We start from the raw sequence: 12748 nt of genomic DNA, 5'->3' as shown, positions 1-12748 counted from the left end.
TAATTTTTGTTTTTATTTTTTTGATAAATAACTTTAGATAGCCGCTGCCTTGGAAGCTGAAGGATTCAATATAGACAACTTAGAGATTGAGTCAATGACGCCAGGGGAGGAAACCACAGTAGAGCATGCTGAAAAAATAACAGAATCTGAATTGGAATATAATGACCAGAAAAACATATTAGAAAAGCTTGAAAAGTATGGAAGCTTATTTGAAGAAAGATCTTTTCTCAGAAGCACTGGACAATCATTTTATAAAACTAAGACTGTAAGTTTAGGTTTTTAATTTTTGTTAAAATTGACTTTTTACCATTTTTTGCTTGCATTTTTACCATTTTTTGCTTTTCATTACCATACATCGTATACTTTTCTTGTCTGTTTTTTATTATTACTTGTATATCTTTTTAGTACAAAAACATTAAACCAGTTGTTGTCAAGTTTAAATCATTCGGAACTCCAGCTAAGAATGCAGCAATTGTTGGAAGTTCAAATTTAAATTCAACAATATTAAACAAACTTTCACCAGCTCTATCCGTAAGGTTGGGTAGTGTTGGACTAAGGGCTAGAGTCAAAGCACTTAAGCGTTAGTTCAAAAGTTTATATTTATTGTAAAATTTAACTTTAATTTAATTTTTATCTTCACTTTAATTAGGCAAAATTAATTCCTGTTTTTTAGCTCAATCTGGTTTTATTTCTTCTGTTCAGAAGGTTGTATCAAAGAATCCTCTTCTTATTAAAACAACTATTCCTCCCCAACAAACAGGTTCTTGCTTTTTAACTATTTTATTTAGACAAAATATTTTGTAATTAAATTAACTGTTTTTAACTAAAAATACCCCAGCCCTTTCAGTTTGTTACATTATATAGAATTTGTTTAGTGGTTTATAGATATAACAAAAATGTCTTAGCTCAAAGTAATAACCACAGATTAGTTAAATGATTATTACAGTTCAGGAAATAAAAGATTGTTCTTCTATCGGTTCTGTAATGTTCAAAGCACAGCAAACCTCTCAGTCCTTGTTTAAATGTGCACAGACATGTAAAGATTCAGCACTCTCATTAAGTAAAGTAATATATGGAGGTTTTGAGGATACTTATAATGATTTAACAAGAGCTTGTACAGCAGCTTATGCTTCATTTTTGATTAATGTAGGATATTGTGGTACTAGTAATTTTAAATAGCTTTAATGCAGCTTTAAAAAATAACATTAGATTTTTACAATTGAGAAATTTGTTATAGAAGAGTTTAGAAATTAAGGGCTCTAAAAATTGTTTTATAAAATAAGTGTAATTATTGATACTGAAACAATTTAGTCATATTTAAAACAATTTTTTTGTACTTTTAAGGATAGGGCAAAGGGTGTGTTTGAAATTTTATCAGCAGGAGTTAGGCCTGCAAAAAACAGAACTGAACAAATCCAAGGAGATTGGATAACTTTGGCTGAAGAACCCATTACATCTAAGTTGTACAAATTAAAAAGTAAGTTTTATTTATAAAACTTTAATTACTTAAGTAAAAACTATTCTCAGCTTAAAAATATTTAAATTTAACTGGTTAACTTTAAAAACAGAGGTTGGTGGGGTTATTACCCCCACTGTACCCCCTACCACCCAACCACCATCAAACCAAAACTTTAGATTTTCAACTACAACTGCAAACAGCTGGATAAAAACTGAACCACAAACTAACAAAGTTGTTGAAAACACAGTTGGAGGGCCTTACACTCTTATGGTGATATATGTAAGATGTTATGCTCCCAAGGGAAATGTAGAAAATCCCATGTAAGTTTATAAGTATATAGGGTATATATGGATATATATAGATGGCTAATGTATATTTAATAACTTTAAAACTTGCCACATTTATTTTTTATTTGTCCATGTTTCTAATAAATACAGAGCATTTTATTCTGATCCATCAACTAGAAAGGGGAAGGAATATGTACTTGACATAATAAAGCCTGTAAGTCAAAATACAAAAATCTAACTTTAAATCTTAAAAATTTATTAACATTTATTTTGTATAAGGTATTTATTTAAATGACCTTATTGACAGACTCTCCATAAGATTGAGAGTTATGGATTTAAAAAAGTCGTAAATGAAGGCTTATTTCTTTCATATCATAAGGAGTGGTTTGCTTTAATGATTACTGTAAACGGTGAATCTAATTTTGTCGAGGCGAGTATTTTGCTATAAAATTATATTAATATGCTATTCAGCCATCATCTTTGGTTGCTATTTTCTATATTTTAAATCATTAATGAGTTTAATTAATTGAATAAAGTGGTGTTAGGGCTAAAAAATTATTACCTGCTATTTAAAAAAATAAGCATGTGTATTAAATTAAGGTGATTACAAAGATGAATAGAATGGAACATAAAAGTTTTCAAATGCAAATAGAACAAGATTTAAAATTGAAAAAAGTCAAACTGGGTAGTGTAAGGCGTAAGTTGGGTGGTTTGTTTTTTGCTTTGAAGAAACCTATTTTTGATTCTTTTTTGTTGTTCATATTTACTATAGCCTGATAGTCTTATTGTAAAAAGTATATTTTAAAGGCTTACCTGATATATTAAATTCATATCTGCAAACTGTAGATACATTAAACGTTAAAAGTTAGAATTTGAACAAGGACATTAAATTCTAAAAAAGCTGCTGCCCTAGTAGGCTTAATATTGTTTTAAGTTACATTTTAATCTGATTGTAATAGTAAAATATTTTTATATATTCACAGTAACGAAGAAGGGGAGAGAACTACTAATGACATAATCTTTCTGGTGGTGATTTAAGCTATTATTTGCGGGTTATAATTATACAAAACTACAGAAATTTGTTTTAAAAATTATAATTTTTTATTCTTGATCGGGTTTGAAATTTGCGTGATATTTTTTAAAATTAACCCTGTTTGTATTTCGTTGAAAATATTTTTATTTTTTGTAATTGCAATGTAAATATTTAGAGCCGTAAAAGTATTAACGGCTTCGGTGAGAACCGTGAAAGTAACAAGAATAATATATATTAGTTATTAAAAAATAAAACTTGCTGCGAAAACCAAAAAAGAAAAAGTTTACGGAGTGATACGAATTAAATGTTAAATTTGTTTTACAAACAAAATATAGGAAACAATTTAGACTGTTTATTTAATTAAAATTTTATTTTAAGTAAAATTCATACAAAATATATGTTTGTTATAATTAAAACTAATTTTACATGTTTTAAATAAATTATGCCAGTGCCACAGTTTATTTGTGGCACTTACCTACATCGTGGCGTCGGTGAATTTTTGTGTAGTTTATTATACGAGGAACTGTTTTAGGTTTTAGATGTACTGGACGTATGAACGAATGACGTGCAGACGGCCTACGTAGGTGTCCAGTTTATTATAAACTTTATATTTCTGTAAAAGTAAATTTTAACCTAGTACAGACAGTAGTGATTAATAGAATAACTTAAAATATTTATTAACTTAGATGGTTGGAGTGTAACAATTGACAATAAATATTGATTAAAAAACAAATAATAATAAGCAGATATTTTTTAACTTTAAGGCAGTAAGGGGTTTGTAGCAAAAGTTAAAGTCGTATTTTATTTTCGTTTAAGTGTTTTTTTTAACATATAACAACTAAATTTTATTTAATTAACTAATTATTAATATTATTTTATCAATCTATGAATGCAGACTAACTGACTAATTAAGTACAAAAATATCAAAAAAGAGGTACAACAATCAAATTACTTAAAAAGTGGTGTTTGGTATTTTATCTATGCATACTTTGGAGTGTAAGAAAGATTCTGTCTCTGGCTTTTCTAGTGCAATGTTTCCAAAAGCTTTCTGGAATTTAATTTCAGCGGCATGGAGTTTTATAATGCTTTTTATTCGTAAAAATACAAGAAAGGTAATTTGATAATTTGAATTTTACTTTTATTTACATACTTTCTTATATTTCGCTATTTTTTTTTATTAATAAATGGCTAGTTATTTAGTTTTTATTTTTATATATATGTAACATTTAGCACAAAAATAACCAAACTAATAATACTAAATTTGCTTGTACAACTATAACATGTATATACATACATTTTGTTTAAATATTATTTATAATAAAATTAACAATTATAAAATTAAAACTTTGTGTGTTTAGTTTATTGCCCATAAAACAATTCGATATGATATTATGCCGATTACACCTATATCAAGAATGAGATTAGGTAAGTTTCAAATTAAGGACATATTGCATATTAAGATTTTTTCCACTTGATATTGTATGTTAGTATTAAAGTCTATTGTTCAATAACTACTAGAGTTCCACCTTAAGGCTTTTTGTTTTAATTGAAAAGGCACAGTGGTGTTTAGTTTTATTGTTTCTCACAATAACATCTTTGTTTCAGGACAATTAAAAAAGAAAGTTCTAGTGTTGGACTTGGATGAAACATTAATACATTCGAGACATGATAGTGGAGGGTTAATGAGACCAACTGTTAAACCGGATACTCCTCCTGATTTTGTATTAAAAGTAAGTTAAAAAAAAATTTCAATTAAACAATTTTGATAAACTCTTTGGTTTAATTAAATATTTTTATTTTTTGACTACCAAGCAAATGTAAAAATTTATGTCATCTTTTTTGTATTTTTTTAAGGTTGTAATTGATCGTCATCCAGTTAAGTTTTTTGTTCATAAGCGTCCACATGTTGACTACTTTCTTAGTATTGTAAGTAAATTCTATCGATTTATGTAAATTGTTAGTAGTTACATTGTATAAGATTGGTTATTATGTTGTATATGTATACTTACAATAGGTGATATTATAAATTTGCCAATTTAAAAAAAGACAAAAAAATATTAAAATAAGACAAATAGTTCAGATTTTGTCAGTCAATAGACTAACATTTTTAAGGAAATTTATTTAAGCCACGCCCACGTCTTGATACAATTATTATGTTAACCAAACTTAATGACTATTTAAAATTCTAATTAGGTATCGCAGTGGTACGAACTAGTTGTTTTTACTGCTTCCATGGAAATCTATGGATCAGCTGTTTGTGATCGTTTAGATAGTGAAAATGTTATGTTAAAAAGAAGATATTATAGACAGGTACTGTAATATAACAAAGGTACTTAAGTATACAAATATAAATGTTTTTATTTTGTTATTGTATTGTAATACCATAGCGCTTAGGAGTTGTTATTTTAACTTACCTGTTTTTTTAACGAGGCAATTTGCATAATACTTATACTGAAGGCTAACCTATATTAATTAGGTTAAAAATTTTATAAATAAAGGTTATTGTATAGAGTTAGTGTAATATTTGTTGTGTGTTTTGTGCCCAATTGTCAACAAACCCTTGAGCTAGTGTAAATAAAAAACCTACCGACTTATTTAAAAGATTAAAAGAATTTTGTATTTGAAAGTTCACCGTTTTTTTTCTATAAATGTTAAACATGTATTCATAGTAAATAGAGCCCTTTCTTTTTAAAATGTTTCAAGAACTTATGAATTTAAATCCATTTTGTTATTGCAGCATTGTAAAGTAGATACAGGAAGTTTTACAAAGGATTTATCTTTTGTTCATTCTGATCTTTCAAGTATAATTATTCTAGATAATTCTCCTGGTGCATATAAAGGCTTTCCAGGTAAAGCTATATCTATATTTTTAAGTATTTAATAAGCAGTAAAATTGTGGCTTTTTGAGTCTAACTTTTGCAAATCTTATTACAATATCATTTTTTAAGTGTTTTTAACAACTTTGTTTTTGTCATGCTATTTTTTTATATATGAGTTATCCTTACACTATGTTTAACAAAGTATATGATTAACTTAAATTGAAAATATGCCTTTCTCCTTTTTATCTCAACAGAGAATGCTGTTCCAATTAAATCTTGGTTTATTGATCCATTCGATACAAGTTTATTAAACGTTTTGCCAATGCTAGATGCCCTAAGGTTAGTATAATGTTTATATTTAACTAAACTGGGTTGGCCCAATTAACAGATTTACTGTGTTTAGATTTTGCAATGACGTCAGAAACGTTTTACATCGTAACAAAGTTCAACACCTGCAATGGCAGTGACGTCATTTTCGATGACGTCACCCGTCGACAATTTTAGGCACTCGTTCGTGCACAACTTTAAAAATTAACCGCGATAATTCGCCCGCGGATTATTTTCACACGTATTTAGGCCTTAGTGTGAATAGCGACTCGTGCAATAGTAACGCGTCGGTGTCACAATAACTGTCTGGTAACAGCATGCCACAGACTGTACTTGTTAAAAATCGGATTTTATCCAATTTTAAATTTTTTTTTTATTTGAAATCCTGTCTTCTTTTAAATCTTGCGCCAACGAAATACTTACGTCATTCGTGACGTCACGACGTTGTCATTACCGGATTTTATTTTTTATTTCTTAACCGTTTTTTTTTATTTTGTTAGGCAATCAACACTTTGTAATTTAAAGTTGATTATCAGCACCTTTTTCTGTTAAAAATCGTGAAAAAAATCCTCACCTAATTTAAAATAGTAATTTCTATTTTGTGTAATCCTCTATTTATCACTAGTAAATATTATTCTATTTTAAATCTTGTATTCTTTAATTTTTTTTAATTATTTATTTTAGTCTTACTTTAATTTTATAGTTCGTGGTCTTACTTTAGAAAACAAGTGACTAGTTATTTAATTTTACATAAAAATGAGTTTTAAAAAGTATCGATTTGAATTCACATATGTTTTAAACTCGTCAAGTCAAAAAAGTAGTATAGCGAAATTCACGTTAATTAAATATCACGAAAAATAGCTTGTTTCAATATCGCTGTAGATTTAATTTATAAGAACACTGTTCTTCGTTAATTTTATTTTTAACTTTCGTATAAAATAGTTGGTGATTCGTTTAGTTTTGGTCAAATTAAAAAAAAAGGAAAAACAATTACTAAATAAAAAAATCTTACATTTTAAATTGAAATAAACACTGTTTCGAATATTTATAGTTTTTATTTGAATGAACATGGAAAAATAATATTTGTACAACATTTTACAATTAAAAAATAACAAAAATAGTAACACAATAATATTATTAAAAACACAAAATTTATCGTAATCGAGTTATATTATCGTTAACAATTAGAATCAGCTAGACCCACAAACACACATTTTTGACTACAAATAAGTAATCATTTTTTACCTATTAACATATTATTAATAGTGCCTTTAAAATCTAATTTACAACAAGTTTGTTAGTACAAATATATTTATAAAGTAGCTTAAGACATCTTTTTTTTATAAGATATATGAAAAGCCTATTTACATAATGTTTCTTTAACAGTTCCTATTTCGTTTACTATATAATAATTAAAGGGTTTGTTTTGTAAGAGGTAGTCGTTAAAAGATATTCATGTTTAACATGGCAAGACTTAAGCCAAGTGTCAGGACTAGCATAACCATTATGTGGAATAGTTTTAAGGTTTGGGGCAGTTGGAATACACGCTACCGTCAAGAACATTTCTCCAACCGGTTACAACCGGTTTCCACTCGATCAGGGGCACGAATGAAACATGGTTAGCAATGGCCTGAAGAGTAGCACGGTTAATATCAGAATGATCAATAAGTGTATTTTGTCCATTTAAAACATCATTCAGGTAGAAATTATTTAGCTTTGCTGTTGGAAATACATTTTTATTATTCTTGTAGCCAAATAGTGGATAAGGCAGATTGTTTTGTAAGTCGGCAGTGGGCGTACGAGAGCCGCTAAATGTTGGAGAAAGGTCGATGTCAGTCTTCGTCGCACTTGCATTCAAACTGTCGTAACTTTTTCGCGTATAATCAGGTACATCTTTCTGACTTCGCACATGCTCTATATTTGAATGGTTTTCGTAATTCGAGGAAGCAAATGAATTGGGAGACCAAGTCTCACTTCCCTCACTAGAAAATCGGTTCAAGCGTCGGCTTTCAGGACTCGACTCGTTCTTGTGAGATATATCGCCATGCTTGCCTTTCGTTTTTGTGGCCATGACGTCATTTTTAACTGACGTCATCAACTTGCTTGTCACGTTTTCCGGGGATATCCAACCACGACAGATTTGTCTTTTCCATTTGTAATCGAAACCTGCGGAAACAAAGACGGAAACTGACTGTACAGAAAGTGGAATCGTGTTTCAAAATATTATTTACGTTTAATCAAATTTTGATATTTATAACCCTACATACCTTTAAAGTTTTCAACTTGTATATCTTGTATATAATTTGCATTGCAGTCTTCTTTAAAGTAATTCGGCATTGACAAATATTTGTTTTGTAAAGCATTCAGTTGTTCCAACGAATTTGGACTTTCCGGTATAGAGTTCGCGTACGACTTTGTGGATTCATGACCAGGCGAATTTGTTACAAAACTAATGTTGTCTGTGTCACAACTTACACCAAATATTCGATTTCTGTGAAAGTTTAACAATTTTTTTTGGGGGGAAACACGTGAATAGTTTATTTTTATACGTTTGTCAAATGTATATTACCTTGTATCATTTGACGTATTCTTGGAAAATGCAACTTCCGTTTTAGCCTTAAAACAACGTAATCAGTATTAAATCAACTACGAAAGAAAAATGGAAATATAATTTACACAAAATCGTGATAGATAAATGGCAATTTATGTATACCTCCGAATATACACGCCCCGTAGATATTTGCTTCTGATTGGTTGATAACTGAGAATCAACTAAGCCAATCGGGTTTACATGGGTTGCTTTATGTTGTTTCAACGTGAATGATCGTCGGAAAGATTTGCCGCACAACTCACATTTAAACGCCTTATCTTTACTGTGGGTTTTCTGGTGAGATTTAAGATTGGAAATCTGGCAGAATGCGTGGCCGCAAGTCGTACATTTGTATGGCTTTTCACCTTAAAAAGTATGAGGTTAAGTTAGTTGTTTTAATTTTAGATTCAGTAAACCTATCAATATTTATATATTTCTAATTTCAGAAAAATTTATATTTGTAAAGCGTACGGGCACTTTAAACAAATAAGTTATAATATTCGTGAAATTAAAGTTAACGTTGTTCATAAACTCTTGTGTCATTGTGGTTCCATGACCGAAGAGTAGGAGCAAAAAAGCACTAGGTTAGGTCAAACGTATGAATCATATTTTTTGTCTTTTTAGACTTCGTTGGTTTTAGATTTAAAAAACCTACTTAACCATCAATATTTTAGGTTTAATGCACGTTTGGCGGTATGTCCGTGGGCCTAAGGCAAGCAATAATTAACCCGGATTTTATTTTGTTTATTTTGAGAAATACAAAAACTATATTTAACATCTAATTTATCTCGATAATTTACAATAAATAAAATTATTTGTATAAGAATAATGTAATCGTGTTAAATACTTTTTTTACAACGTAGCAGCGTTCTTAAGATAGCTAGCCACAAAATCTGAAGGCAAAAAAATTAGGTTTTTACGAACTTGATTTAGGTTCAAAAAAAAAATAACATGAACTAAGTTGATTACAGTTCAACTCGAACCTAAATAAACTAGAGTCGGGCTCAGTTAAGCTACTACCTAAGGGCAAGCTTTCTTGTTTTGTTACAGTTTATAGACATTTTACTAAAACATTTTTCCTTATGGTATTTAAATGTACGATTTCCTATGTTTTCTATGGTCTTTAAATTTCTATGGTCGTTCTTATGTTTTCTATGGTCTTTTTTTTACAAGCAAGCTTTCCACTTTGGCAAATTAGAACACAACGTTTTAGTTTACATCCTTTTTGGAACATATTGAATTAAACCATTTTTGGAATATAGATAAATATAAGCATTAAAAGAAAAAAATTACCGGTGTGAATTCGAATATGCTCTTTAAGATGTTGCGACAAGCGAAAACTTTTGGGGCAGTGAGTGCATTGGAATGGTCGCTTGTTTGTGTGCACCATTTGATGTCGGTTTAAATTTTCGTGGAGTGTAAATCTTTTTCCGCATGTTGTACACTTATGAGGTCGAATCATCGTCTGTTCTGGAATTAAAAATTTATTTTCAAATGTTGTTTTTTTAAAAAGAGCGCATTCTTGTGAATATTTTTTTGCTTTTGTTTGATTAAAAAGCAAACTGTTATGGTATTGCTTTAGTGGCAACGTTTTAAACTGGTCATGTTATTCAGGATAAGTCCAGCAATATTAACATATTAATTAAATAATAATTTAAAAATAACTAAAGGCTTTTACAAATTTTTACTAAACGCAGTAAAAGTTAAGCTCAGTACTTGGCATATTCCATTTCATTAAATTCTTCCAATTGTAAAACAACATGCTAAATTTATCTACTTCAGCACGTCGCAACATTTTAAACGAAATTAACAACAAAACTCGCAAAACTAAACAAATTTAAGCCTTTTATGCAAACAAATACAGCAAGTTTTATAAACAATGCCATAATGCATTTTATCATAACATCGGATGCACTTTTATAGCGAAGTTGTATATTGCAAAACCGAAAAATTATCCGGGGGCGAAATTCTCGGTAAAAAGTATAAACTTCGATTGAGTTCATTCATCGTTTTGTTAATTGAGGTTTTTCGCGGAAATCAAAAAATAAAACAACATGATTTAAAAAATAAACACCATTGATTTAACATCATTTATCGTTTGTCAAGAATTAATAATATATACATTTCTTAGGTGGTATAGAATATTAGAAACTCTTAACAGACAAAATACAGAAAATAACAACGGAAATATATTAATTAAAGTAACACATTAGGGTTTATCAATTAACGCCGGTCTAAAGATTAATTTTTTTAATTAACGTAACCGTATTTGTTTCCAAAACACTCGTTTTAAAAAGGTAAAAGGCGAAAAAACTTGTCCTACGTGCAACAAACCTTTGTTTATTATTGTCTAGACAAGCTGCTTAAACTTTTACTTAGATTACAAAGCCACGTGCTGCACTGATTTAATCTTTAACGTTACAAGAAATTCTCAAAATATGTCATAACACTTTCTGAAATTCCCAAACGTCGTACTTTTGTAAACTCTAAAATAATAAACAAGCAGCCTATATGCAAATCAACAGGCTAACCTTAAGGCAGATATTTGGCAAACTTAGCTGAAGTTAATTTAATGCAATCTGGGCTAAATTATGTTATGGATTGTATGGAAATGGCTAGTAAAATTTAAAATAACGTTTGACGGAAGTATCGTATCGACATTTTCTACGAAAGAACGACCGAGATAAATTGACTTCGGAAGTTGCGCTTACGTGATTTCGCAAGTCGACGTTAAAACATGGAAATATTTAAAACGGGACCGGGGAACTTTGTTTTGGCACCTACTGTAAACTTTATTTGACAATTAGCAACATAAACAATTTTTATTTTTATAAGGAAAGTGTTTTTATATGACGATTTTTGTATACATTTTATCTAAAGTTTATTATAACGCTTTTTTGTTAAAAATTTAATTAAAAAGTACTGAAAACTAAAGAAAAAAAAAAAAAAAAGTACTGAGAAGAAGATTTAGTTATTTCTATATGTCATAGATAATTTTTTTGCTTTTGCAATAACATTGGCTTTTAGTGTTTTTTAGCTTATTATATTTTAACTATGACTTGAGATTAAATATTACAATTTGTCAAATCAAAAAAAAAATTTTGACGTTTTTTTAAGCAAACAAAATAACTTTAATAAGGTTGAGTAAAAATAGTCTAATTTTACCATTGATTCAATGTTAAAACTGAATAAATAAAGTAGTGGTACCTTGCATTTCCGATTTGAAGTTGTTTTCGTGTTGTTGTAAATTATAAGACCGATCTGTGGCATGCGTTAACTGTAAGTAAAAAAAAAAAAAAAAAAACCTTTTATAACCTATCTATATTATCATATTTATAATCTGGATGGTAAAATAGTAGCACCGCTGTTCTAAAATTAACCTGCATAGATAAAAATATAATATAAAATATAATACAATATAGTTGTCAAACTTATATTTGTTACAATAAATACCTCATGTTCTATTAAGGAAGTAAAGTATTTAAAATTTCGTGAACAAACGACACATTTATGAAGAGATTTTCTTGCCGTTTCACTTGATCTAAATAAGAAAATGTTTTTTTGTACAAATAGGTATTTGTATAAAAACAAAAATAAAAAAAAAATATATTTACAGTGATGTTGTATTGATGGTTGTTTCTATTTCCATTTTCCAACCGTATAAAAAAATAATATTTTCGTAAATTTGCGAGAAAATATTTTCACTTCAGTCTCTAACAGTTAATTATATTTTATTATCAACTTTTTTACTAACTATAAGATTGCTGTATCAACAATAAAAATATTATTAATAGAATTTGATTAGTAACAACCTTCTTTAATGATGAAAATAAAAGTATGCTGAATATTTAACCATAGTTCAAGAAATAATTATCGGAAGTTTTATTGCAATAATAATGTCTTAATTGCCCTATATTGCGCTACCTTCTTACTGCCTGACAATAAAACAACGTAACTAAACTTGACGTGAACAGAATAATAAATGTTATTAAAATCTCCGTCGATATATGGTCAAACATTATTTTTTCTTTAAATTAGAAATGTGTTTCTCTTGTTATAATAACGTTGCATTAACTCAAAGCGGACCTGAACGTAAATTAGTAGTTTTAAACAGACCTTCTATTTGCAGCGACATTATCTTCGCTTTATATAATAAGTCTACCGTGTGCTACTCAAATTCACGTGTTAGTTTTAAAGCAATTAGATGTCCCTGTAACTTGGAGTTGGTCTCCA

At 28.7% G+C, this 12748-nt stretch overlaps 2 protein-coding genes across 2 annotated transcripts; one reads left to right on the top strand and one right to left on the bottom strand.

Moving 5' to 3' along the window:
• Nucleotides 1–3658: 3658 nt before the first annotated feature.
• LOC145743579 (CTD nuclear envelope phosphatase 1A-like) lies at nucleotides 3659–6881 on the top strand. The gene is made up of 8 exons (XM_082561580.1): nucleotides 3659–3891; nucleotides 4138–4204; nucleotides 4385–4509; nucleotides 4634–4705; nucleotides 4973–5089; nucleotides 5517–5628; nucleotides 5853–5937; nucleotides 6002–6881. The coding sequence occupies exons 1-8, from the start codon at nucleotides 3760–3762 to the stop codon at nucleotides 6063–6065; spliced, it is 774 nt and encodes a 257-aa protein (XP_082417706.1). The 5' UTR covers nucleotides 3659–3759; the 3' UTR covers nucleotides 6066–6881.
• Nucleotides 6882–7341: 460 nt separating this feature from the next.
• On the bottom strand, nucleotides 7342–12164 carry LOC145741376 (uncharacterized). The gene is made up of 8 exons (XM_082558964.1): nucleotides 12130–12164; nucleotides 11969–12056; nucleotides 11723–11792; nucleotides 9809–9985; nucleotides 8639–8880; nucleotides 8495–8541; nucleotides 8193–8416; nucleotides 7342–8091 (listed from the first exon to the last, which is right to left on the bottom strand). Exons 1-8 carry the CDS (start codon nucleotides 12162–12164, stop codon nucleotides 7445–7447), a joined length of 1530 nt encoding a protein of 509 aa, XP_082415090.1. The 3' UTR covers nucleotides 7342–7444.
• Between the last annotated feature and the right edge of the window lie 584 nt (nucleotides 12165–12748).

The sequence above is a fragment of the Corella eumyota genome, chromosome 1 (genome assembly GCF_963082875.1).
Source record: "Corella eumyota chromosome 1, kaCorEumy4.1, whole genome shotgun sequence".
Lineage (NCBI taxonomy): Eukaryota > Metazoa > Chordata > Ascidiacea > Phlebobranchia > Corellidae > Corella > Corella eumyota.
The sequence above is the reverse complement of the archived record's forward strand: the minus strand, read 5'-3'. Positions and strand labels throughout refer to the sequence as shown.

What these genes read in the sequence shown, in the direction of transcription:
- LOC145741376 (XM_082558964.1), bottom strand. Translation starts at nt 12,164, where the DNA reads ATGGAAATAGAAACAACCATCAATACAACATCACT. An exon ending in GCATATTCGAATTCACACCG is followed by an intron (nt 8,881 to 9,808) that starts GTAATTTTTTTC and finishes ATACTTTTTAAG; the next exon opens with GTGAAAAGCCATACAAATGT. An exon ending in ACAAGTTGAAAACTTTAAAG is followed by an intron (nt 8,092 to 8,192) that starts GTATGTAGGGTT and finishes TTGTTTCCGCAG; the next exon opens with GTTTCGATTACAAATGGAAA.
- LOC145743579 (XM_082561580.1), top strand. Translation starts at nt 3,760, where the DNA reads ATGCATACTTTGGAGTGTAAGAAAGATTCTGTCTCTGGCTTTTCTAGT. An exon ending in TATATCAAGAATGAGATTAG is followed by an intron (nt 4,205 to 4,384) that starts GTAAGTTTCAAA and finishes TCTTTGTTTCAG; the next exon opens with GACAATTAAAAAAGAAAGTT. An exon ending in TGCATATAAAGGCTTTCCAG is followed by an intron (nt 5,629 to 5,852) that starts GTAAAGCTATAT and finishes TTATCTCAACAG; the next exon opens with AGAATGCTGTTCCAATTAAA.